Source organism: Hemicordylus capensis, chromosome 6 (genome assembly GCF_027244095.1).
Source record: "Hemicordylus capensis ecotype Gifberg chromosome 6, rHemCap1.1.pri, whole genome shotgun sequence".
Lineage (NCBI taxonomy): Eukaryota > Metazoa > Chordata > Lepidosauria > Squamata > Cordylidae > Hemicordylus > Hemicordylus capensis.
The window spans coordinates 109,373,546-109,401,284 of NC_069662.1; the positions used below are offsets into that span (position 1 = coordinate 109,373,546).

The window sequence follows — 27,739 nt, forward strand, 5'->3', positions numbered from 1 at the left end:
AAAAGCCTACTGACAGCACATTTATGCACTTCACTTCTATTCCAAAGACATGTCCAGGCCAACACTTCATAACCCTGGTAATCTTTGCATCAACTTTGTAATGCAGACCAGTGTTATGCCCACTTCACCAGCTGGCTGAAAAATACTGTTTGACTCAAAATCAACAAAGTCCAAGACTTCATCCTTCATCTGGGGGCCACTCTGGCAAAAAAGTTTCTTTAATGCAAGAGTCAACTCTCACTGTGCTGACCTCTGCATGCTGTGCTTTTCTCCGTGCTGTGAGGACTCTGAGACAGAGCTCTCTCTTAGGAGCTCTGGGGGACAGTGCTGGGAAAGGCTATACTCCCCAGAACTCCACACACACTTTCCAAGATGGCACAACTGTGAAGGGGCTCAAGAGGGCTCAATTTCCCTTAAAGGAGCCCACTGGTGCTGGGCAAAGTGCAGCACTTCATGGTGGGAACAGTCACCTTCACAGGGTGCCAGGTGGACTGTGAGGAGTATTTAGTTTCAGTCAAAGCTTTGCACAGGCCCAATTAACAATTAGACTGAGAGCCACACTTAGGGTTGATGAGATCTGCCAAGGGCTCCCAGATCTTACAATGAAGAACACTTTACTAGCTTCTTACTGAGGTTGCTGAAGATGGATGGGGGGCGGGGGAACTCCCACATTCTGACTGATCGTATTAATGCCTTCACAGGAATGAAGGACAAATAGTATGGACAGATTTTCCCTCACTAACCACAATGAAGAATATCTAAGCATCGATGAAATCAGTAACAAAATTCCCATTGATTTTTATCACTTAGAAGGTAAAAGAAAGGCAATATTTAGAGATATCGTTGACCTTTATTCTTCTTTTTGCTCCTCCTTCCCCAAGAGGCCAGAATAGGAACATAGGAAGCTGCCATATACTGAGTCAGACCATTGGTCCATCTAGCTCAGTACTGACTACACAGACAGTGGCGTCTCCAAGATTACAGGCAGGAATCTCAGCCCTAACTTGGAGATGCCAGAGGGGGAATTTGGAACCTAGATGCTCCTCCCAGAGCAGCTCTATCCCCTGAGGAGAATACCAGCTCTCCTCTTTAACCCTTAACGGCACAACTAGAACTCACTTCCCTCTGTAAATTCTTAATGAAAACTCCTCCTTTCTTCACTGTGTCAAAAAACATCAATGCGAACAAGATGGAGAGCACTCGAGCTATCAGCTAACTTGCTAAAAAATAAACTCCAGTATCACAAAATATATACAGTACAAGGACCACAAGTGTGAGGTTTGTACCTTGCAAATATTTTCAATCATAATTCATATGGATAATTTTCTTATTGAAGCTGTGGAGATGAAACTCTTTAACCCTTAACGGCACAACTAGAACTCACTTCCCTCTGTAAATTCTTAATGAAAACTCCTCCTTTCTTCACTGTGTCAAAAAACATCAATGCGAACAAGATGGAGAGCACTCGAGCTATCAGCTAACTTGCTAAAAAATAAACTCCAGTATCACAAAATATATACAGTACAAGGACCACAAGTGTGAGGTTTGTACCTTGCAAATATTTTCAATCATAATTCATATGGATAATTTTCTTATTGAAGCTGTGGAGATGAAACTCCATAAAACTCCACCAAAGTGAAAGTAAGGTTCAAATTCAGGTAAATTTGAGAGATGAAGAACAAGTATTTCCTTGGAAATGTAGTCCTCTCTAGTATTGACTGTAAATGTCAGCAACCATACAAAATATCATCTTCCTCCAGAGCCCATGGAAGAACTAGTATTTTGCATCTCTAATCAGGAAAGCTCAAAGCATCTACCAAACCTTAATACTCAGCCCTTTCCTGTTATAATCCAAATCTACTTGTAAGTCAAACAAATGAAGAAATTAAGTGTTTTGCCCAAGGCCATGCAGTTAAGTCAGTAGCAAGGCAGAAAATAAGTAGAGATGTTTTTTGGTTTCATGTCACATGCTCTCAACTTTAATGACTATAAATGTAGGTGATCTATATTGGGACAAGACTCAAGGGGAGGGTTAGAGCAATTGTTGGGGGAAACAGGATAGTCTTTTAATTTAAAAATATCAGATGACAATACTGATATGGAAGAAGATGTACTTTATGCAGAACCTACCATGGCACAAGGATGTCACAAACACTCAGATATAGACAAAGAATGCAATTCATGTGTAAGGATATTCTCACCTCTTGGCACTGGTAGAGAGGAGCTTGGAGTTTTTACTCATGCTGACTTTACTTTCCTTCTTCTTAGGTGTGTTTGTCTCTTTCTCAGTCTGTTGGTTGGAGGATGAAGATGAAGAAGAGCTGGTGCTAGCCCTTGAATCGTCATCCGACATAGCTACCCCCCACTACGCACCCCAAACCTGGAGAGGAGACACCACAGGGAACGAGGATGGAAACAGAGTAAACGCATGGACAAGGAACCTAACTTCCAAAGGGGTCTTAGAAATCTCTGGATTTTTATTCTTTTTTTTTTTTTTTTTGGTCTCACTATAGGCTTTACAGGGCTTCAAAGAGGAAAAAGAAGCCATATCTCCCCAGTTTCAGTAACATTTAGTGCAGCTCCATCTCTGGAAAGGGGGAAGGGGAAGGAACAGAAAAGGGGACATATGCACACAGCAATAATTAATACAGGGGAAACAGGATTAGGGAGACAAAGTAATTTCCTTAGAATTCTGTTCCAAATCTTAACACAAGGGACCAATCATACCCTTCCAAAATATCTATTCCCAACAGCATACAGGACACATGGCAAAAAGAGACCGTAGACAGTGGGGAGGAAATATTAGTAGAAGAGGAGACAATCACTGCTCCCAAGGTGGAGTGAAAAAAGGATCAGTACCTTCAAAGGAAGGGGTGGTGATGGTGCCTAGGAAGGGCAGACTATCAACGAGGGTAGTGAATGGGGTAGAGGATAGAAATTGTCTTAAGAGATTAGAGATGAAACTGGAAACCACAGGAAGTGGGGTGATGGTGGCAGTGGTAATACTTTTCAGAAAGCATATAACTGGTGACTGCTAATTCGGGGCGGGGGGTGGGGGGGCAGGGTTGCTCAGAATTGAAAAGGCAGAGAAAATTAAAGGGAAGGGGGGGAAACTATATGGGCAGAGAAGAGAAAGAGGGATCAGAAGCTGTCGGGAATAATTTCTGGGTACGAGAGGAGAGGATTTCCCACTAAGATTAAAGAGCTCAGTGGGGGAAGGACACCCCCCCTTCAATTTGAGAGCTGCTACTACCCAAAGAGGGAACCTCATCCCATCCTTCGCTTCTTCCCTACTTCTCGGCCTTCACGGCCCCCCAACCCCGGTTTCCCCTACAACCTTCCTCCTCTCCCCCCGCCGCCCCGGATTCCTACCTCCACCCCCATATCTTGCCTTCTCTCTCAAGCAGGACCTAGGCAGGCAAAAGCTGCACATCCAGACACCCTCCTCCTGCTACCACGGCTACCCTCCCCTGGCTCAGCCCGGGGAAAGGGGTTGGGGGCGGCCTCTGACAGCCCCAGAAAGGATCTCCCCGTTTCCTTTCTCTCCCTCCCCCACGTCTCCTTCGCCAACCCAGGTCGCTCCCCCCCCCCCCGCATCGCTCGCTTTGCCCGGGCAGCCACAAAGCCCTCTTCTGCCGCCCTTGCTCGTTTCCCTTCAGCGCCCTCCCGGGCCAAGCCGGGGCGGCCGCCGGGGTGGGGGGGCTGCGTCTTGCCTTGGAAGTGGGGCGCCCCTTCCCCATACCTCTCCCTTTGTGTCTGGCTGCTCCTCCTCGGTGCGGCTGGGCCTGGCCACTCGTGTCTCTCTCGCTGGGAGAGAAGCGGAAGTGCTGCAACAGCAACTATTAAACAGGCAATGGCTTCCCTGCCTGCCTGCCTGCCTGCGCGCTCCCCCCCACCACCCCCGCCAAGCAGGGGAGGGGAGCCAGCCGGTGTCACACACACATTTACACACAGACACACACACACTCGAGGGAGAGAGGCTCGACAGCTAGGGATGTGCAGTAGACCCCGGGGGGGCGGGGAAGGGGGAGCTTCTTCCCTACTGGGACGTGTCCTCACCTCCCCAGCCCAAACTTGTGTCCTTAAGGATTTTTAGGTGGCTGTCTGTCGAGGGAGAATAAAACGGGGGTGGGTGGGTGTGCCATGGGGAGAGCCCTTGATGTGACTGAAGCGAGCTGTGTAAACACCCCACACCTTGGCAGGGCACTGCTCAGACGCAGAGCCTTTATTTAAGAGACGGCCCTTCCACCCAACAAAACGGAGGAGTCAGGAGTGCGTGTTCTTAGTCCGGACCGGGGGCGTGGGGGGGGGAAAGGGAGGGGTCTCTGGAAAAAAAAGATGACACAGACTGATAGGTGTGTTTCTCCTCCCCCCTCCCATCTGCCTCACACCCAAAGACTTTTCAGGGTGTCCCTTTCTTTCATTCCTCCCCCCTCCCTCACCTGCCCACGTCTTAAAAAGCAGGAAAGGTGAAAACTGGAGGAGCGGAGAGGAGGACTGCAATGCCCAGCCTCAGAGCTCAGAGTTCCCCTTCTCTCACTCACTTTCCTCAGCAGACAGAAACCACCTGTCCCTGCTCCGGTGGCTGCAGCCTCAGCAGATTTTAACTGTCAAGCGTCCTAAAGCAACAGGCCTGCTGCTGCCGAGTAGAGAAGGAGCGGCTCCCTTTCCCGTCGAGGGGCTTGCACTGGTCCGAGTTGTGTAGAGCAGCAGCAGCAGCAGCAGCAGAAGGAACTGTCTTCCCCACGAAGAGCATCGAGGGACTCAGTGTCCCCTCGGTTTCACTCCTCTGGCCTCACCTGGCTTCACACCTGTCTCTCTCGCATCACATCTTAAGCAAACGGCAACAATTTCCCCTCTTCTTCATAAGCCAAGTTTAAGAAAGGGTGGGTGCTGCCAACTCAGCACGTGGGGCCCAGGGTGGGAGCTTTGAGGTGGGTTGTTGCCAAGCTGTGAGTTCTGGAACCGTTACTTCATATGGGGACATAGAAGAGCTTGGGGAAGGTGTAACAAAACGTTGTGTGATCATGTAACAGAAGTTATTAATACCAGAATTTCCCCCCCCACACACACACACCTTTTATTTTTTTTAGCTTTAGCTTTGCATTTTTAACTTCATTAGCTGATGGGTTTTCCCATTCTATAGTGCAGGATTCATTCCATTGTTCCGCTTGGGTGACATCATTAACTTACAATGGGGAAGTCTGTGATGTCACCAGTCCCATTCTGAGATCTAGCATGAAGGCGCTTGAGTCTTGGCAGCAGACTGAAGGAAAATCTGGTTTTATTTTTAAATGTATCAGTAATTCAGGAGCCAATCAGTGAGTCAGAGAGTTTCTTCACTGACTTTCTTCTCTCCATGGTTGCTACTGATCTGCTGCTGAGTTGCAGAAAAGCCAAGTGACCTTTCATTACAACTAGCAGAAATTCCCATCATTTTGAGAGGGTATGCTTTGGTCTCTAGCTGTGTGCTCTTCTAAGAATACAAGCCCCACATGCAAGAGCTGTCGTGATTTATCCCCAAATGCAAGAGCAACCTGATCTGGAGGGAGGTCTTTTCTTCATTCCTTATATGGCCAGCTTGTGTTCCCTAATAGAAAGCCAGTTGTGATGGTTCCACAGAGCAAGGAGGATGGAAAGCACCCACCCTCTTTCCTTTAGCGTGGCCCAGCATGTCCCTTTACAGCCAGCTTGCTATTGGGAAGAGCATGTCATGTGGGAAGGGAGATGGTGACCAAGCTGTGCCAGAGGAAAGAAAGAAGTCATCTTTCCTATTTGTTCTATTTTGTAAATCTGTATGCTCCATTCCCTATCCAAGGCATCACAACCAGAATACTCTCTTTGGTTATCACTCTGCTAACTCAGATGACAGGAAGATCCCAGAAGACAACCTCAGATGAACAATGAAGGATTTGGGCATGTTCATGTGAAAGACCAGCCCTTCAAGTACCCAGGTCCCCAGCCATTTAGGGCTGTATAGAGAACACCCAACAGTTTGAAATGGTCCAACAGCCAATGTGAAACACTGTAATAGTTTCCAAATGATGGGATATGTTCCCTATATTAGCCCAATTAGCAATCAGATGGACCACCTACTAGCTTCCATCTTATCAGGGCCAAGCTTCAGTTTATTAGAACTCATCCAGTCCATTACTAATCCTATACACCGATTCCTTATTTCTGCTCTGACTTAAATCCAATGAAGAGGAGAAAAAGACTGGGGTGTTATTGATGTACCGATGGCAGGGGCGTCACTATAATTGAGTGAAAGGGTTCAAAGAACACGGGCCCCCAGCTCCTGAGGGCCCTCCATCTCCATCTCTCTCTATTTTCTTCATTATCTCTGGGGGGCCGCCAGAGAGAGGGATGAACACAGGACCCCTCACCCCTAGCTACGCCCCTGACCGATGGCACTTTATTCCAAAAGCTTTATTTCATGTTAAACAGCCAGGGAGACAGAATGGACCCTATTGGACAGCATAATGTAAATGTCATGAAGTCAAGCGGCAGTGTCCCAATACCATCTTCAGGAATATTCCATCCATGTAGGAGTGAAGCCACTGAAGTCAGGGGCAGCTATCAAAAGAGGTGAGGTGAGGCAACAGCTTCAGGCAGCAACTGTGCCATGGGGTGGCACATGCAGGTCTCTGCACCGCCCCCATGGACATCGCCTTAGCTCTCTTCTGCTGCCGCTGCTGCTGCCACCTCCTTATATTAGTTGCCACCACCTCCCTGGTCACACCCCAACACTTCCTCCCTGGCCCTACCCAATCACTGGAAGCCTAGCACCCATCGCCACTTCTCTTCTTGGCTGTGTTCAGCACTACCCCAGCTGGCATCAAAGATCACGAGTTAGTCTGCCTCACTCACCCTCTCTATCATTCAGCAAACCTGTGTGATTTGTCTTCTCCATTTTGGAAGCAACAAAACACACATGTCTGTTTGCTGGAGAGGAGAAAGAACATGTGCTAGAGAGGGAGATTGGTCAGTGGTGATGCCTGCTACCTGCCTCTGGCTGGCATAGCTGCTTACTGTAGCAGGAAGCAAAGGACATCCGGCATCAGCAACAGGCCTCCGGCATTAGTAGCAAGCCAAGGATCTCTCTTGCTGTGCCAGTTGTCTGGTTCTCTCTCCCGCTCCCATGCAGTCTGAAAAATGAATGTGCATGCAAGAGAGAGATCCGGTCAACTGGCGCAGTGAGAGAGATCACCATCCTGCCACTGGATGTCCACTGCCTGCTACAGCAAGAAGTGACACCAGCCAGAGGCAGGCAGCAGGCATCACCATTGGCTGGCCTCTCTCTCTAACCAAGAAGAGGCTAGCGTGCTTTGTCTGCTCCCAAAAAGGAAGAGGCAAAGCACACAAGTTACTGCAGAGAGTATGAGTGAGAGAGCTGGTGATGCTTGATGCCAGCTGGAGAACAACTCTGAGTGCTGCTGAGAAGGGAAGCGGCAACCAGAACTAGGCTTCTGGCCTGGTGGTGAATTGTGTGACTGAGTGCATGCCTAGTGATGGGGCAGTGGTGTGGGACTGAGTAAGTGCTCAGTTGATGCAGGGGCCTGGGCTGGCAAGGCAGCAACGGTTGGTGGCTTTGAGCAGCAGCCTGCCTCAAATCGCCTCTGATTGAACCACAGCACCTAAACCAGTCCCTAACTCAGACAGCCTATGCAGAAAGTTACTGTGTCTGTGGACATCAAAAACCACATTTCCCCTGTTCTCCTCCTTCAGGGCAAGCAAGATGATTTCTGTGCCCAAACAGGCCTGAGACCAGGAAGAATGCATCCAGCATATCCGTTCCATCTTCATGTGATTTGGCTTGGCGTCATCTTCTGCCAGCAACTAAGGGCTAAAGACAGAAGTCAATGCTTCCTCCTCAGTGCAGCTTGGACTTTCCTTAGCAGTTGGCTTACTTCCAGGGAGACATACCAGACAGACACAAACAAAAAAGTCCTATTGATGGGCTTGCTGTGAACTCATTTTAGCAACAATAGCCATACTCACACATTATGTTTGATGTACATACAATCTGTGTACAGTGTATGTATATTCAGACCTGTACACATGTACAGTTATTTGTACATATGTATTTATACACATATATATACATTATGTTTAGTGGAAGTACCACAGCACACTTCTTGTTTCCTACACTGGAGGGGGCCTGAGCTTGACTAATAAAATGAATTCATGTACAGATATTCACACAAAAAGACATGAGACCTGTATACACATACAACATGATGTCTGAATGGGGCTAACATGTCCAAAGAACAAGAGGACATGCTGCACGTGAAATCCAGTGTAACCAAGTAGATAGAATAAATGTGTGCATGTGTGTGTTCATTCACATGCGCACATGCATGTACCTTCACACTCATGGACAAAGAAAGGAAGTAGATTTGGCTCCCAGTGCAATGGCAATCGTTTTTTGCATAGAATTAAGTGAAAGCTATTCTCTTATGCCAAAGAAGGTATGAGCCAAATTACACATGGCTCTCAGGAGTGTGTAATTAGTTCCTGGTGTTTTTTTCCTTTTTACAAAATGCTATCTGGAGGCTTTAAACTAAAGCAGAAGACCCCCATGGAGGGGAGGAGGGGGGAAAAAAGACTTTATTAACCCTTTCCTCTCTTGTGCTTTCTCTGCTGAAAAAAAATGTCCAGCTATTTAAAGCAGTTGTGAGAGTGTGGCAACAAAAGATGCCTGAAAGATGTCACATATCGCTTGGCTCTAACTGTGTGTGTCAAAATCTATCCCTGAACATGATCATGTCAGTTTGTGGGGCAGGGGAAGATCAGAGTAGAGCAATGGGTTTTATTCCCCTTTTCAAGATTCTTTTAAATTGCAGTCCATTTACTTCATCTCATAAAACTTAAGACCATCTGAGAACTGGACCTTATCCTACCTGCCTGGATCCTCCTAGTTTCTTGGTCACAGTAGAGTATAACATTACTGTTTTGCACATACCACCATTTATACTACCTTTCAAACTGCAGACTTTTCCTCCATTCTGATCATGATCATGATCATGATCATCATCATCATCTATATTCTTGGGTTAGTCCCTTGCTAACTGAGCAAAGAGGAACGTAGTAGTGATTCTCTTTATTTAGCAGGGGGAGAGCAACTGGCCCTATCCATCCCAAGCAAAGCATCCCTCCAGTGGCTGTTGCTGGTATCTATCTTATGTTTCTTTTTTTTGAGATTGCAAGCCCACTGGGGATAGGGAGCCATTCTGTTTATTTATTTATAGCTATGTAATCTGCTTTGGGAACGTTTATTGAAATTGATTGATTGATTGGTTAAGTGCCCAAAAGCAGTATCTAAATATTCATCATATTTGTATCTCTTTCTTGAAGGATGAAAAGGGAAAGTTTTGTAAAGTCTGAAATGATGTGTAAGTGATGTGGGAGGGGTGCTTTCTCTTTGTGCTAAACATGCTGGGTGCACAGGAGCATGGCGGAAGCAAGATGATGTATAACGTAAGAGGATCCCAAAGGGCTTGTGTGGCACCTTCTCAGATCAAGTGAGCACAGACATGAATGTGAAGAAGATTTGAAGCCTCACTTCCGTTGGAAGTCCCCAGCTGAACGTACACAGGGAGTGGAGCTGTCCAGCCACAATCAGTTCATGTTACATTTGCAGCCTGGCCAGTGTGCCTCCCTGTGCACAGCCAAGGGCATCGCTAGGTTGGAGTGGGCCCTGGGACAAGAATTACGATAGGCCACCGGCCCCTGTCTTCCCCACCTCCCTGCCTTCTTTTTTCAAGAGTTGGGCGGGGGAGAGTGAAGAGTTAGCTGTTGCTCAACTGGCAGGCCCTTCTCCTTCAGGGTCCCAAATACATCCCCCCAAACCTGCTTGTTCAGTTATAGCTTTTGCCACTGGGCACAGCCACCTGCAGTTTTAGGCCCCTGAAGCCGATAGAGATACAGAGAGAATTAACTTGATCAAACACAATTGAAGGACAAAAGGCTAAAACCTTTCACAAATCTAATGCATGCTTCCAGATAGCGTGGTTTCTCATTTGCATTAGTGATTACGAAACTGGAAAATAATACTTATTCCAGTAGAAGAGTGCAATCTTGGGTCTGCAGCATTAGCAATGTTTTTATCAAGCAGTGAAAGTTGCCACAGTTCACATGAAAGATGATATTTTTCTCCCTACTTGGTGGGGTTTTATTTTAAATTGGCAAACACTGCATGGTATAATCGTCATGGACTAAACAAATAATACATAAAGGCAAAGGGCTCCTGGAGAGTCAGTTGTGTGACAGCTAGGCTTTATGCAGAGTGTGGAGGCTGCACGGGGGCTGGGGGAAAAGCAGAGGACTTGCCCCTGCACCTTTGGCAGGAAGTCTGATACAGAGAAAATAGGAGGTGAGGTTTTTCCCAGCACTGGAGGAAGTGGAAAGAAAACCTGCACTTGCAACATACCTGTATGTCAGATACTGTTAATGGCACAGGGACAGCAGATCCAGAAAAGGGTAGCAACCCCAACCAGGGCTTTGCTAGAGCCTGTTCACAAGACCACCATAGCCAACACAACAAACTTAAAGTCTACAGGTACTGCAGTATTGGTTCGAGAAAATATTATCATTTCTTCCTCGAAGTAGGAGGAAGAAGTAGGAGCTCACATAGGATTAACTTCCATACCTTGCTCCCAATAGACAGTTTGGTCGAGACTCGAGACAACAAAAGGGCCATGCCTTCGGGTCGCAAGGAGGCACGCAGCCATTTCTGCAATAACCGCCATTCCTTTCATTCCTCTAAGCAGGGCAACCGCTTTCGAGACCACTGCCTGAACCGCGGTCAAGGACGACCCCAGTGGGGAACCAACACCCACCGGAACCAGAAAAACAGATCGGGCTTCCGGCAGCCACAATACGCCGCCCTCCAGACCGGAAGTCAGCCAAACCGGAAGCAAAACTGACTATCTTCCAGTAGGGGCCAGGTTGCAGCACTTTGCCCCCAGGTGGGAGATGGCTGCTCAGGACAAATGGGTATTAAACACCCTGGGAGCAGGATATTCTCTGGAGTTCACCTCCATGCCACACAACCAGCTCATTGTCTCCCCACGGCCCAAGAACCTAATCAAACACCAACGCATGAAGCAGGCCATTCACCACCTGCTCCAGATCCAGGCCATAGAGCCAGTGCCATCAACAGATTTATCTCATGGCGTCTACTCTGTTTTGTTCTTGGCACCCAAGAGAGATGGGACATGGTGCGCAGTTCTGAACCTAAAATGGCAAACCTCTTCACCCGAAAGCAGCGCTTCCGAATGGAGTTCCTCCATTCCATTCAGACCCAGCGTAGCTCCAACTATACACTTAGAGTTTGAGCACGCGCAATTAGCGAAGAGAGGCTATTCCAGGACAGTTCAAAACACAGGCGGCAAAGTACTAACAGGATTTACCAGGCAACCTGGGCCGCCTTCTTTAGATGGGCTAGATGTAAGAAGGTAGACCCCCTTTTGGCCAGGGTTCCCCAGGTCCTTGCTTTCTTACATGAGCCCCTGGTGGCGCAGTGGTAAAAACTGCCGTCCTGTAACCAGAAGGTTACAAGTTCGATACTGACCAGGGGCTCAAGGTTGACTCAGCCTTCCATCCTTCTGAGGTCGGTAAAATGAGTACCCAGAATGTTGGGGGCAATATGCTAAATCATTGTAAACCGCTTAGAGAGCTCTGGCTATAAAGCGGTATATAAATGTAAGTGCTATTGCTATTGCTATTACAGGCGAAATGGACCAAGGCCTGCGGCACAATACCCTGAAGTGACAGGCATCAGCCCTGGCATCCATCCGAAGGTTAAGAGGAGCCAGGGGCATCTCCCTGCATCCCCACCTTTCCCGTTTCTTACAAGGGGTGACCAACATAGCCCCTCCACCAGTCCATCGCTTTCCTTCATGGAACCTTAATAAAGTCCTGAATGCCCTCACAAGGGCCCTCTTCGAACCACTATCTTCCATTCCCCTAAAGTATCTATCCTACAAGGTCCTGTTCTTAGTGGCAATCATGTTGGCCCATAGGGTATTGGAATTGGGGGCCCTCTCGATTAGAAAGGAGCTCTGCGTCTTTCAGCCCAATGCAATGATTTTGAAAACCGATCCTACCTTTGTGCCAAAGCTAAACTCTGTTTTTCACCGATCTGAGGCTATAATCTTACCATCCTTTTGCCCGAAACCCAAACACCCTCAGGAACGCAGTTGGCATTCCTTAGATGTCCGCAGGGCTCTGCACACATACATTCAAAGGACCTTAGGTGGTCCAAAGCTCTCTTCGTGTCCTTCCACGCTACTTCCTTGGGCGCTAAGGCCTCAGAGGTCACCTTGGCATGTTGGCTTAGGGCATGTATCACTTCTGCATACCAGGCACTGTTGCTACAAGTTCCCAGAAGCTCACTCACATGAGGCTCACTCGACATGGAATGCAACCACCTCGGCGGCCTTCTCAGCACAGGCACCTCGGGGGGAAATCTGCCGCGTGGTCGTCCACCTCCCCCTTTCTCAAACATTACAAAATCAATTCCCTTTTTACGGATCAGGCAGCCTTCGGGCGCATGGTCCTACAGCAGGTGGTACAACACTGATCCACTTCCTCCCCCCTCAGGATACATAACTGCTCTGGTTGGTCCCTATGTGAGCCGTGACCTCCTTCGAGGGAGAAAGAAACTTTGGACTTACCGTGAAGGGTTCTTTCTCCTCTGAAGTAGGAGGTCACGCAGCCCACCTGTGGATCAGGGACTAGCTGGCCAGGGGGGTTCTCCTGCCGGGGCCTGGCACCTCTATGGTTATGAGTCAAGAACCAATTCCTCAGGTTCAGATCTCTTCCGTCCTTTCCTTATTATCCCGTGCATGCTATCTTTTTCATGCCCACCCTTTTTCTTCACACCTTGAGAACCTCAGATATACCAAACCTTGGAGCACTGCGGGCAGCTCAGGCTCTCGAACGCTGCATTTGGATCATGACACTTGACAGTCAGAACTGGGGGTTACACCTAAGCATGCTGGGAGAAGGGGACTGATGTCAGCTACCTGAAAACACCTGAAACTTCCTGTCTATTGGGAGCAAAGGATGGAAGTTAACCCTATGTGAGCCGTGACCTCCTACTTCAGAGAAAGAACCCTTCACGGTAAGTCCAGTGTTTCTTTCCCAAAGGTAGTTTACTCATTTATGCTGAGAAAAGAGGTGAGGCATGAGAAATTACCCACCCTCATCCCAAGCTTAAGGTCCTTCAGGAGGTGTTTTGCATTACAGGTCCCGGATTAGTTTGCTAATCACTTGATTTGCTCTGAAAGAAGTAGCTTGATGCTAATGAATGAGCTTCCCCCACCTCTCATGTCCATGAAAATCAGTTTTAGATGCACTTAGGAGGCAATCCCTATTACTGATAGCTACTTCTGAGGAAATGCACTGGGTATGCACATAGCTAGGGGAGAGGAGGACTGTGTTCATCCCTCTCCCCAGCGGCCCTTCAGAGTGAGGGAGATAATGAAGAAAATAGAGAGGAGTGGAGCTGGGGGGCCCTCTGGAGCCCAGGTTCATTGAACCCATCCGCTCAATTATAGCTATACCCCTGGCACTGGGGTGGAGTGGGAGGGGGGAATCTTTCAGTCTGCAGCTTCTCCATGCAGACCCTGAAGAACTTCAGTTGCAAGCTCAATTGGTTACTTGTACCCACAGACATCCCAAAATGAAGAGAGAGAAAATCCACATTGTTCTAGATAATGACAGCAGTCTGCACAGCTCCGCCCTTTCTTCCTTCATAAGAACACTCCTGCTGGATCAGGCCCAAGGCCTATCTAGGCCAGCATCCTGTTTCACACAGTGGCCCACCAGATGCCTTTGGGGAGCCCACAGGCAAAAAGTGAGAGCTTGCCCTCTCTCCTGCTGTTGCTCCCCTGCAACTGGTATGGAGAGGCCTCTGAGGCTAGAGGTGGCCTGTATACATCAGACTAGTAGCCATTGATAGACCTGTCCTCTGTGAATTTGTCTAAGACACTTTTAAAGCCATTCAAGCTAGTGGCCATCATCCTGTGGCAGAGAATTCCATAAATTAATTGTGTGCTGTGTGAAAAAGTACTTACTTTTGTCAGTCCTAAATTTCCCGGCCTTCAGTTTCAGGGGATAACTCCTGGTTCTAGTGTTGTGTATGAGAGAGAAAATTTTCTCTGTCCACACTCTCTACTCCATGCATAATATTATTTTCCTCGATCATTTCTCTCTGTAGTCACCTCTTTTCCAAACTAAAAAGCCCCAGATGATGTAGCCTTGCTTCAAAAAGGAGGTGGTCCAGGGCCCTGATCATCTTGGTTATTCTTTTCTGCACCTTTTCCAGTTCTACAATAATCTTCTTAAGATATGGTGACCAGAGCTACATGCAGTACTCCAAATGTGGTCACATCATAGATTTGTAAAGGGCCATGATAATATTAGCATTTTTATTTCCAACCCCCTTCCTAATGATTCCTAGCATGAAATTTGCCTTTTTCACAGGTGCCATGCATTGAGTCGACACTTTCAATGGGCTGTTCACTATGACCTCAAGATCTCTCTCTAGATCAGTCACTGACAGTTCATACCCCATCAGTGTATGTGAAGTTGGGTTTTTTGCTCCAGTAGCCACCTAATGGCACAGCTGGGAAATGACTTGACTAGCAAGCCAGAGGTTGCCTGTTGACCATGATTCTGAGATGCATCAGAGTCTGATCCAGCACACCACCAGATTTTGAGTTTGATACCTCTGGATTAGAGAAAAACCCTAGTACCTGCTTGGAGAACTACCAAGAATTCCTGCATTTCACACTTTTTTGTGGAGCGAGAGAGAAACCTGGGATTCTAATGTCCAGCGAGTAAACACAGCTCAAAAGCACAAAGGGGAAAGGGGCCAGGAGGGGAAAGGGGCCAGGAGGGGAATATCCTTACTTCCAGCTCCAAACCAAGAATCACCCACTCCCCAAAGGGAACTCCCCAAGTTCCCTGACTAAACGGCTACTCCCCAAAGAAGTGCAAACAATACAAGATCCAGTGCAGCCACACAGGGGGTTTCTCTTTGTAGGTACAATCAAGGCGTTCCCTTGAACACCCCATTCCGGATGGGCTGAGATTGGGCAGGGCTGGAGGTGGCAATAGTCCCTGTGGAACCAGCTATAAGACTTAATTCAGCCACCACTCCATTTTCTCTTCCTAATTTCCTTTTCTGACTCCAGCCCCCACCAATTGCATCTACCAATCAGAAGGCAGAGCAAGGAGACACCAAAAATGGTGGCGGGGGAGGAGGATAAAGAGTAAGAACCCTGCTTATTATCTGTAATAATTTGTTCTTAGTGCCTGTTCTTATGCAGCCAGTATTAAACACTCGGTTTCTTTCTTCAAGTTGTCATTCTTAAGCCATTGCCAGGTCTTGGTGATGTTTGATTTTCTGGTTATATTGTGCAAATATTGACCATACAGTGGCTTATTTTTCCATTTTTCTGCTCGGTTCTTGACTTGTTCTTTCTTGTAGGCCTGCTTTGTTTCATTGGTGTTAATTTGGCAAAGAGGCACCTTTTAACGTGATTCTCTTTATTTAGCAGGGGGAGAGTAACTGGCTCTATCCACCCCCAGCACAGTACCACCAGTGACTGTTGCTGGTATTTATCTTACATTTATTTTTAGATTGTGAGCCCTTTGGGGACAGGGTTCCATCTTATTTGTCTTTTCTCTTTGTAAACCACCCTGAACTATTTTTGGAAGGGCAGTATAGAAATTGAATAAAATAAATAATAAAAAACCCCAGTGAGGCACTACCTTGGTGTGGTTGTAGGGCTTGCGTGCTCTGAGGAAGGTGAGAGCTAGGCCAGAGGTCCAACCATACTGGACGGGTCTCACCAGAGGAGCCAGACGAAGAGTGCCTCTTCCATCAACAATCTGGTGAGACATAATTTTAATAAATCTATACCGGATTGGTCATTGCCCGGGTCAACAAGGACCGCGCCAGGCAGGGGCGTAGCTAGGGGAGAGGGGGCCCGTGTTCATCCCTCTCTCTGGTGGCCCCCCAGAGTGAAGGAGATAATGAAGAAAATAAGGAGGGGTGGAGCTGGAAGGCCCTCAGGAGCTGGGGGCCCGTGTTCTTTGAACCCTTTTGCTCAATTATAGCTACACCCCTGGCACCAGGTGCTGGAGTCCCTGGACATCTGGTGGCAAGTGGGCTACAGGACTCAGGATCTTCAGTTGAGCAACCAGGGCTGGAGACTGCAAGTTTACTGGAAGAAACGTTGCTTAACCGGAAAAAAAAATATACAAAAAAATGCCAACAAGGAAATAATGATCTTCTATTACAAATCTAGTCCAACTAGAAGAGGTTATTTTAAAAGAATGTACCAAATTTGGAAAGAGAAGCATCCAGATACAGAAATAACAGAACAAAGGTTAGCAGACCAGAGAAGATCCAAAATAAGAAATAAAGTATTCACGAAAGTTGAGCTGGAAGAAGAATTACCACCAACTGAAGAAGTTGCTCAGCCACAGGTGGAGGAGGTGTTGGAAATAGAGGATGCCACTGTTGCTGAACTGTTTCAAATTCAATACCAGGCACCCTCCCCTTTGCCTTCATCTCAAAAACCTGAATGCCGTTTAACAGAAAAGCAACAAGAACTAAAGCAAAAAATAACTGAGCACATGAACCAATCAACCACCAGGGTTCGACTTCCAGCTCTAAAAACAGTTGCCAAAAAACAACTTGCTCAGGCATTAAAAGATGTCAATGCTGCACTTGCAGAAATAACAACCAATAATTTGCAAGAAACAAACCAACTAATTTACAGTGCAGCAACAATAACGACACAAGAGCTTGGATATAAGATCAGTGGACCTGTAAAAAAGAAGAAGTAGTACATCACCTAAATGGAAGATTAGATTAGAAAATAAAATCTCCAGGCTTCGATCAGATGCTAGTAAATTGAAAGATATGAAAGACAAGAAGCTGAAGAATGAAAACACCAAACAGTATCTGATCCAAAAATACCATCTAGATTCAAGGAAAATTAGAGAAGTCCTGGAAATAATAAATTCTTCAAGGCCTCTTTTCTCCTCCTCTACTGTTTGATGGACTTGCAGCATTCCTCTTCCACCCAAGGCTATACACTGAGGGAAGTATAGCCTATCTACATCACTGCAGGGGTGCAAAACATGATTGATGGCCATTATTTTCCTGGTCTTACGATCTAGCGTCTCTAGCTCTGCCTGGGTCCAGTCTATTATTCCTGCAATGTATCTAATAATAGGTATAGCCCAGGTGTTTATGGCTTGTATGGTGTTCCCACCATTGAGTTTGGACTTTAGGATTTTTCTAACTCTCCTGTATTCACTTCTAATTTTGCTTTTAACTTCAGTGTGTGCGATGTTTACAGCCTGGAAAATGCCCAGGCTGTAAAGTATTTGTAACGTTCTTTCTCTTCCAGGTTCTTGATGTTGCTTCCATATGGCAGTTCTGTTCCTTCTGTTTTTGTTATTTTTCTTCTGTTCATTATTAATGCAGCACACTTGTCTAGTCCAAACTCCATTGCTATATCGCTACTGATTATACGGACAGTGTTTAGCAGTGATCCAATTTCTGACTGGGACTTTCCATACAACTTCAGATCGTCCATGTACAGCAGATGGTTGATTTGACTTGATGTTTTAGATGTTTGGTATCCAAGGCCTGTTTTGTTTAGTATTTGTGAAAGTGGAGTCATGGTGATTAGAAACAACAGAGGGGATAGTGAGTCTCCTTGGGAAATACCTCTTCTAATGCTAAGCTGTCCAAGTTTCTTGCCATTGATTGTTAACTGTGTACTCCACATGCTCATTGCCTTTTTAAATAAATATCTGAATGTTTTTGCTGACACCAGTTGTTTCTAAACATTTTAGTAACCATATATGAGGCAATGAGTCAAAGAATTTCTTGTAGTCAATCCATGCAACACTTAGATTTGTTTTTCTTCTCCTGCAATTTTCTAAAATCATTTTGTCAATTAGCAGCTGGTCTTTTGTGCCTCTAGTGTTCGGGCAGTTTCCTTTCTGTTCAACTGGAAGCTGCTTATTAGTTAATAAGTGTTGCATTACTTCATCTGCTGTTATTCCAGTAAATAATTTGAACATGGTTGGCAGGCAGGTTAGCGGTCTATAATTACTAGGAACTGCAACTTTTGCTGGGTCTTTCATGATGAGATGAGTTTTCCCAGTTGTTAGCCATTGTTCAATATCACCTCCTTGCAAAATGTGATTGAACTGTTTTGATAGTTGTTTATGAAGGCTTGTTAGGTGTTTAAGCCAAAAGCCATGCAGTTCATCGTCGCCTGGAGCAGTCCAATTTTTCATTTTCTTTGCTCTTTCACTTATTAATTCTGGTGTTATTATTAGATCTTGCATTTGTTGGTTACATTTTTCGACCTCTTTCACCCAGCCTGCTTTTTTATTATAATCTATTGGATTGTCCCATAATTTCCCCCAGAACTGCACTGTTTCTTCTTTATTTGGTGTTTCTAGGTTTCTTGCAGTGTCTCTTTCTATGCTTTGGTCAAAACGTTTCTGATTGGACTGGAATTGGAGACTCTGCCTGTGTTGTGTGATTCTGGCTTCGTATCTGCTAATCTTCTTTGACACGGCTGTTATTTACTGCTTTATTATTTCCAAGACTTCTGTAATTTTCCTTGAATCTAGATGGTATTTTTGGATCAGATACTATTTGGTGTTTTCATTCTTCAGCTTCTTGTCTTTCATATCTTTCAATTCACTAGCATCCGATCTAAGCCTGGTGGTTTTATTTTCTAATCTAATCTTCCATTTAGGTGATGTACTACTTTCTTTTTAACAGGTCCAATGATCTTATATCCAAGCTTTTGTGTTGTTATTGTTGCCGTACTGTACATTAGTTGGTTTATTTCTTGCAAATTATTGGTTGTTATTTCTGCAAGTGCAGCATTTACATCTTTTAATGCCTAAGCAAGTTTTTTTTGGCGACTGTTTTTAGAGCTGGAAGTTGAACCCTGGTGTTTGTTTGCTTCCTGTGCTCAGTTATTTTTTTGCTTTAGTTCTTGTTGCTTTTCTGTTAAATGGCATTTGGGTTTTTAGGATGGAGGCAAAGGGGAGGTTGCGTGGTTTTGAATTTGAAACAGTTCAGCAACAGTGACATCCTCTGTTTCCAACACCTCCTCCACCTGTGGCTGAGCAACTTCTTCAGCTGGTGGCAATTCTTCTTCCATATCAAAAGCCTGTGTTGCTCTTTGCAGTTCTTCCAGCTCAACTTCTGTGAATACTTTATTTCTTATTATGAATCTTCTCTGGTCTGCTAGCCTTTGTTCTGTTATTTCTGTATCTGGATACTTCTTTTTCCAAATTTGGTACATTCTTTAAAATAACCTCTTCTAGTTGGACTAGACTTGTAATAGCAAATAATTATTTCCTTGTTGGTGTTTTTCGTACATTTTTTTTGGTTAAGCGATGTTTCTTCCAGTAAACTTGCAGTCTCCAGCCCTGGTTGCTCAACTGAAGATCCTGAGTCCTGTAGCCCACTTGCCACCAGATGTCCAGGGACTCCAGCACCTGGCACGGTCCTTGTTGACCTGGCTGATGACCAATCTGGTATAGGTTTATAAAAGATTCAAGCCAAATCTTTCTCCAGTTGCGCTCTAGTCATCTACCTTGCTGCTTCAGTTATACGTTAGTTCCTTTGCTTTGCAAATATTTTTTAGGATAAAAAGAGAATTAGTTTTGAAATAATACAATATCTGCCAAAGATATAATGAAATGAGTAGGTGGGTACATTTTGTCTATTCTGTTAAGTGTATCTTCAATGGTCAAGAGTGCCTTGTGTTGTGAGATACTCATATATAAAGATTTTATATCTAAAGTTACCATAACGTCCTCATCCTGTACATGGGTAATTGTCGATAATTTGAGTAGATCTACCATCTCCTTGGGAATTCTTCCGCTTTTTTGATCTTCCAAGAAGCACAGAAAGAAAGGCTTGATGTCAGAAGGGTACACAGCAATGAGTGGAAAGCAAAAGTGATCCAGGATCCAGACACCAGGAAAAGACAGCACTTGCAGTTAATCACCATGGTGTTGTACAATGGTTGGCAGAAGGCCACACAGCAATCATAAGCCATGCAGGCCAGGAGGAAGCCATCGGTGTTGCTGTATAGTTGAAGAAGAAATACATCTCCACTGTAGGAGATGGTTTTACTCTGAGACATAAGGCTTACCAATATCTTGGGAACAGTGGTGGAAGCCAACGTGACATCAGCCAGTGAGAGGCAGCCAAGGAAGAAGTGCATTGAGGTGTGAAGGAGATGGCCATCCAAGTGGATGAGAAGGATTGTCAGCAGGTTCAACAGGTAGATGGAGAGAGAAAAAAGGAAGAGAAGACTCTGGTGTTCGGGTTGGGTGGAGATATCTAAAAGGACCATTTCAAAGATGGCCGTTTGTTAAATAGACAGACTTTATTACAGTCTTTGACCAGTACAGAGACATGAAGAACAGAACACAGTGTCACGCCCATGCAACAATATAGTTTTATGAATAGATAGTGACATAGTTTTGTTCTCCCTGGCCATTTTACAGCTTAGCAGAAGAAACAGGAAGCACCCAACCAAAAAAGCAAAACAAGAGACAAAATCTCAAGGTGCTGTGAACCATTTATTGGAGCCCAACGCATTTTGGCTACAAGAGGCTTTCTTCAGGGGCAGTGCTAACATGACATTTTAAAATGCAGAAAAACCACTTAATAACAAACACATTTGAAACAAGATAAAAATGAAACCACCAGTAAGATGTATCATACTCATGGCAACTTACATTTATAGTATTCCAAAGAAAACTAACAAGTAGTTATTTGCCTTCTCACAAGCTTATAACATTGCCAACTGGAGAAGCAAATTCATACTATTGCCAATAAACCTTGCTGTAATTCATTAACGCTGAAAACAACTTAAAGGAATATCATACCCTTCATTTAAGCATAGCCAAAAAAAAAAAAAAAAAATCAAGCTCCAAATTTAATTTCTGTGGAGCCAAAGTGCTCAATTCCCAAACCCACCATGCTTCTCTTAAGTAGAGCTTTATCATTTCCATGTATATATATTTTTTCAATTGCCCCAAACAGTACATCCCTAAAGGAATGTTTTTTTCTCCACACACACACAAAAGAAGAGCTACCAAAGGGGCACCATTCACATTACTCAGATGTTCATCAATATGTCTTTTCAAAGGTCCAGATGTCTTACCAACTCCCACTTACATTTATTGCACGATTCAAACTTCAATATGGACTGGAAAATCATCTTAAACAATTTACCCTTGAAGAAAACTCATGCATAGAATTGGTGCATTGTATTTTTGGAATGTAGGAACTAGAGAATTTGAAATATTGTTTTGTAGTCCTGTAACCGAGAGGATTAGATTTGCAAAACCCCGCCAACGTAGACACAAAGCATGTATTTTGGAGTTAAACTGGGCCACAGTTTTATTCAAAAAGGCTGAAAGGTAGAAGATGATTGGCTTTCCACCCCCTACAGTGCGGAAGCTAGGAACTAGCGGAAGCGCAAGTTCCGCATAATAGCTTAGGGCGACACACCTTGGCTGAAGAAAGCATCAGCCCCAAGTCATCTGCTGTCTATCTTTGCCAACCTAGTGCCAAGGCACCTGCTTAAAGGATTTGCCCCTCTCACGCCATGTAGCATTTAAGGTTAGCAATCCTCCCACAGATTAGAGAGAATCCTGGACAGCGCTCCCTGTGCTCTAAAGCAGAGTTTCTCAACATGTGGCTCCCCAGATGTTATTGGACTTCAACTCCCATAATCCCCAGCCCCAGTGCCTTTGGATGTGAATTATGGGAGTTGAAGTCCAATTACATCTGGGGATCCACACATTGAGAATTCCTGCCCTAAAGCATCTAGGGACTGTCGAGGACCCCTCTTTAAACCAAACACATGCCTTAAGGTGTTCACCAGCCTTATACTACTTCAGAAGCCGCACTGTACCTGCCACAAGGAAGGGCCAGCCTAGCTTGGCTCCTTCCACCACCCACAAGACAAAAGCCAACCCTCTACGCAATTCAGCCAAGAAAATATCACACCCTTTGTAGGACAAATGAACCCCATCTCCCCTGAATAATTCTGGCTGAATGTGGCAGATATTGTGGTGAGGCATAACCCCATCTCCTGGAACTGAAACAAACTTGCTCAGGGCTCAGTTAATCTTTGCCCAGGCCTTGTCAACCTTTCTAGGCCACAAGGCTCCATGCTAAATGTGGCAGTGGAGCACACAGGCCATAAAAGCAAAACTCCTGGGATCCAATCCTGCAATACCTCCAGATCCTGACACACCCCAGAGGAGAAGGCCAGTCCTAACTTACTAACCAGGTTATCCACCCCCACAAGATGAACTAAGAAAATGTCCAGGGGCTGGTTAGGCTCCAGGAATTCCCAAACTGCAGGCAACCGCCGACTGAAGAGCATACCCCTCTTGCTGATCCATGAGATCACAGCAAACTGGCTCAAGCAGAGTTGTGGACTAACAAGCGGGCTCATGGAAGCAGCTGGGACACACAACACAATCAAGTGTCCAACAACCAACACCCCGGCATGCTGCTCCAGCTGGCCAGGTCCTGCCAAAAAAGAGAGACACAAGTTATGGAATGCCTTGCTTCTGTTTATAGCACTTGCAAACCTTAGACCACCAGTGCCCAGTGCGCTCAACGCTGTCCTCTGCATAATCAAGCATTTATGCTGTGGAAGCCACCCCAGTCCTGAGGGAGTGAAGGGGAAATGTGTCAGAAAAGCCCAACATTTTACAATAAAGCCTGATGGCTGCCAAATGGCTGGCCAATGTGGTAGCTGAAAGCCCATCGGAGCACAGCTGCACCAAATACTGCATCATGGGCTCAACCAGCACTGGCCACACATCTGCCAAGCCCCATGATGCCCCGAAAGATGGAAACAACCGGACCTTCCTAGCATAGGCCACTTGAGCACTTTGGACCAGGAAGGCCCACATTGCCCTGTGTGCCACTACGTGCCAAGGTTCCAGAGCCAAAGCAGCATCCTGTCCGGTTCCAGATGTGCCCCCAGAGACAGCTGTCAAAAACGTTCCTCCTGCAAACAAGAAAACGTGCTTCTGCAATACCATTCTGTAGCCCCGGGAAATGCCTGGCCATGGACATAACATTATGCCATAAGCACTGACAAACAAATGCCTGAACTACTCCCATAACCTTCTGAGATTTGGAAATCTGGGTGTTGATAACATACACTGTGGCCAAGTTATCACACCAAAAATGCACTGTGGCGTTCTCAAATAATTCCATCCAGATGCAGAGTCATGACTCTGGGAAAAGAATCCAGAAAAGTGAGGTATTTTGTTGGACCCCTCTTGGCCCAATCAGTGGGCCAGACTGAAGCATACCAGTGGCCCCAAAAATAAACCCCAAAGCCAGCCCTTCCAGCTGCATCCAAATGCACCTGATGGTCTGCTTCCAAGAGGTACTCTGTGTGCCAAAAGATACCTCATTGTAAGGGTCCAGAAAGGACACCCAAACTTCCAAATCCACCCTCATATGTGCAGAGATCTGGAGCCTGTGGTGAGGTTCCTCGAGACCAATAGGGGTGTCACAGAAACACCGAAGGAATGCCCTGCCTGGAGACACAACTTTGCATGCAAAGTTCAAATGCCCAAGCAGGGCTTGCAACTCCTTGGCAGAAATGTAGGTCTGAAGGTGATCCTTAAAAGCCCTCAGCTTGTCATCCAGCTGCCAGGAACAGACTGCTACTGTATCTAGCTCAGTTCCCCTAAACATCAGTCTAGTAACCGGGCCTTTGGTCTTGTCCTTTGCCAGGGGAACACACAGCTCCCTGTACAGGTCAATGAACATGTGCAATAGCCGCTCACACTGGTCAGTGTGGGCCAGCCAAATGAACAAAAAGTCATCTAACGAGTGGGCAGTAGTGCCCACCCCAGCCCTATGCCTAACTGCACTTTCCAACACAGAACTGAATGATTCAAAGGTGGCACACAAAATAGAGCAGTCTATCGGCAAGGCCCTGTCAATGTAATATGAACCCCCAAAGGCAAAGCTTAAGAGACAAAACTCAAGGGGGTGAACACGTAAACCTCAAAAACAGACTATGTTGCATATTGCCAGCAATGCCACCGGGCTACAACTGTGTACAACACGCATTGCCTGATCAAATGATGTGTACTTGATGCAGCAAAACTCTACCGGGATGCCATAGTTAACAGAAGCCCCTTTGGGGAAAGACAGGTGGTGAATCAACCTGAATTCCCCCAGTGCCTTCTTGGGCATCATCCCCAAAGGTGAAACCCTATGGCTGGGCAATGGTAAGGACTCAAAAGATCCCAGCACCCACCTCAAATGCACTTTCTTCTGAATTTTGTGGAAGACAATGTCTTCCATCCCCCTGTACCGACCGCAAATTGTTGTTCCTTGTTCTCTTGTTCCTTAGCCAATTCACCCCCTTTAGAAACTGTTTTCTGTTCCTGAAAAAGCAGCTGGACCACATCAACATACTCACCCCTCCATATACACTCCTTTGTTGCCTGAAGGAGGTGGTCTCCCAAAGGCAGGGAAACCCTACCATAAGCGTAGTTCTCTGCTGAAGGGGTGATAGGTGATATTCCTGCACTGGGCAGCAGGGGCATGTTCACCCCTCTCCCTAGCAGCCCCTGGGAGTGAAGGAGATAATGGAGAAAATAGGGAGGGGTGGAGCTGGAGGGCCTTTAGGTGTGGGGGGCCCCGGCGGATTCTTTGAACCCATCCGCTCAATAATAGCTACACCCCTGCTGGGCAGAGTCCCACCCACCCAGGTTTCCTGGCCAAGTAGGCCCCTCACCTTGCCATACCCGATTACAAGCCTCACAAGGCAAGAACTGCTTCCCTAGCAGGCCTGCTGGCCAGCCCTGTTGTCCCAGGTGAGAGCCTAGTAAACCCATCTGCAAGCCTGAAAATGGAGTCTGGAAGAACCCAAACAGGCCCAAAGGTGCCTCACCTGAGCCAAGATCCACAGGCTGACTCCCCTCTGCTGGCAATGGTGCTGGTGTTGAAGGACTCTGTCAAGTTGTCAGGATCAGGCACCAGAGTGGCACTTTCTGAACAAGTAAAGCGAGGCGTTCATACAAATCAGTCATCAGTGTCCCAGTTAGGGAGGGCCAGAACTCCTGACAGCCCCCAGGGCCAGGCTCCACTGGCGGGTTGTTCCTAGCTTCTCTGCCTCCATACATGCAATGAGGGCAGGAAGTGTACCCATGTCCTCCTCATATTCCAAAGAGGAAATTTGAGGGGGAGGGGAGCGTGCAGGCCTAGCAGGGCATCCCCCCCCCCGCTCTTTTCTGTGGGTGGCAGGCCTACCTGCAGGACCCCAAGAAAAACAAACACTGGCCTGTGGCAACTAAACAGGCTCCAGACCCACCCAGTGAAGGCCAAAGAACCCCTCACCCAAAATGATATATAAAGGTAGAACTGCTGCCTCATACACAAGACTAACTTGTGTATTATTTGGCCCCCAATAATGTGTGGCCAAGATGATTGGGGGACACCCCAATTGTTGTGATTGCCCCTGCAGTCCAGACAACCCCCTCTCCCAGGCCCAAGTCAAGCTGTAGGCCTGTTATAGCCCAATGGGCAGCAGGGGTGGGGGGAAGCACTGGCCAGGAACACTTAGGCTGAATCAGAGAAAAACAGGGTGGGCGGGCGGAAAATCTGCCCCAGGGATGAGAAAGAAGTGGGGACTCCCCCTAGGGACAAGGAACCACTACCCTACTGCCAGCGCCACCCCCCAATCTCTTGCACCCCAAATGCTGCAAACAGACAATAAGAAGGACAACTCAGCCATTCAGGCCAGGCCTGAGAAGGTCCTCATTTGCCCCCAAAGCTTCTGCTACTGTGGTCCACATTGCCAGACGAATTGTTGGTGTGGCCCAGCCAATGTTGCTGCCTCCTCTGCCAAGTTCCCAGGCCCAACATTCACGGAGAAGCAAGAGGACAACTGACCTGCTCGCTTCTCAAAATGCAACTGAGAGAGCTAGTACAAGAGCTCTACAATGGCCTGAAGGCCCCGTCTGCCTATCCGGCTGGCCTATCTCTGCTCTCCCCGCCTCATGCTGCATTTCAGTGAGGCAGGGGCAAAGAGAATGTGCTCTCGACAGGCTGGGAGTGAGCACCCACATTCTCCACAAACTGTTGAAGGGGTGGGAGTTTTGGTTTAATTTGCAGAAAATTAATTTTATGTTTTCAAACAACAACAAAGTAGTTATCTAGGAAGTGGCAAACCCAGCAATAATTAAAAAGCACCTTTTAAAGTGGTGGCTCTTATAACTTATAAGCTATTATTATTATTATTTCTTTCATATATTTATATACCGCCCTATCCAAATGGCTCTGGGCGACGCACAACAAGGAGAAAGCAACTGCCCCTGTTCATCTGTGATGAAACACAGATCCTCATCTTAACTCAACAGTTTTACTTTTCTTATTGAGGAGACAGGGCCATCAAGCTACAGGCCTAAGCTTTTCTCACAGTTCAACCACTTCAAACCATATTCAGCTTAGACATGCTAGTTCAGCCCCATTAAGGAGGGACCTTAAGGCGGGACATTAAGGGCCCACCAGTTTGGAGGTAAAACGTCTACCTTGGATTGGCCAGGGGCATAACATAAGACACTCTTTTCATTGGACCCCCGAGTTGTCAATCTCTGGAAGAGTGGGAAAGCCTTCCCCCTTTTGTATCACTATAAAATAGGGGTCAAGAACCCCTCCATTTTGTCACCAGTACACAGAGGTGTTCTTGCCCCTGGATTTGAGGGCCGAAGTCCAGGGCCTTCACAGCACCTGCCCCACCCCCAATCCTCTTTAGTCTGTCCTAGTTGGTGTGGTCACCCGGCGGAGAATGATGTTGCTTGATTTGCAGGGGAGCGAGGCCTCCAAAGGCCTTTAGGTCCAGGCTCCAAATTTACCTAGATGCACCTCTGCCAGTACAGTCTTGAGTTGCTAGGAACTAGGCACCTTGTCACCAGCTGCTACTTGTGTCCAGAAAGGGAGAAGCTGTCGGGATTAATGCTCCCTCAGCCAAGGATCAGCCTACTGCTAGCAGAGGTGCACTTAGGTAATTTTGGAGTCTGGACCTAAAGGCACCCCCTTGCTGGAGCCCTCCCCCCGATTCCCTGCTGCATGTTAAGCATCATCTCTCTCTTCTTATCCCACATATTTCTTGCCCCACTCCCCGCTCTGTCTCTAAAGCGCCTGGCAGAGGTCATGATCACACTCGGTTGCCTGGTGCAGTGCGGGCCAGAAGGGACCACACCACCCAGGACAGAGTAAAGAAGTTTGGGGGCCCCCAGGGGGTGTGGAGGCCTTGGACTTCGGCCCTGAAGTCCAGGGGTAAGAGTGCCACTGACTGCTAGTCTAAGGTAAAGCTAAGTGCTTGCTAGTCAGTTAATGTTTTTCTATTTTCTTTTGAATTCCTGTGAGCCTCTCTTTGCTTCCATGTTCGCCTATCCACCCCCCAACCCACAGACCCACACCATTCCTTATTCTGTGGTAACCCTTGTTTCTTAATAAAGTTTTTACTTAGAAGTGACTTCAGTCTGATTTAACAGGTTCGGGGAGGTTACTTGCAAAACTCTTCCCCATGTGCCTCTTAAGGTTGTTTGCTGCTGTTGAGTTGTTCCTGAATACTATATTGTTGTCTAGAACTGGGTTGTGTGG

At 46.5% G+C, this 27,739-nt stretch overlaps 1 protein-coding gene and 1 long non-coding RNA gene across 5 annotated transcripts in view; both read right to left on the reverse strand.

The window, feature by feature from the left end:
* The window catches only part of UBE2E1 (ubiquitin conjugating enzyme E2 E1), a 73,153-nt gene extending 68,300 nt beyond the window's left edge, over positions 1-4,853 (reverse strand). Inside the window, exons 1-2 of one of the 4 annotated variants that reach the window (XM_053261873.1) lie at positions 4,545-4,853; positions 2,202-2,380 (exon numbers count right to left, since the gene is read on the reverse strand). In XM_053261873.1, coding sequence (XP_053117848.1) covers positions 2,202-2,353 — 152 coding nt within the window. In that variant the 5' untranslated portion in view covers positions 2,354-2,380; positions 4,545-4,853. Of the gene's footprint in view, positions 1-2,201; positions 2,381-3,372; positions 3,559-3,742; positions 4,001-4,544 lie in introns of those variants that run through there. The other 3 variants (XM_053261872.1, XM_053261874.1, XM_053261875.1) reach the window with 3 other exon arrangements.
* A 15,786-nt stretch (positions 4,854-20,639) lies between these two features.
* On the reverse strand, positions 20,640-26,623 carry LOC128332030 (uncharacterized). Its single transcript, XR_008310517.1, has 3 exons — positions 26,027-26,623; positions 25,026-25,125; positions 20,640-22,627 (listed from the first exon to the last, which is right to left on the reverse strand). It is a non-coding gene; the product is annotated as an uncharacterized LOC128332030 (long non-coding RNA).
* Positions 26,624-27,739: the final 1,116 nt, after the last annotated feature.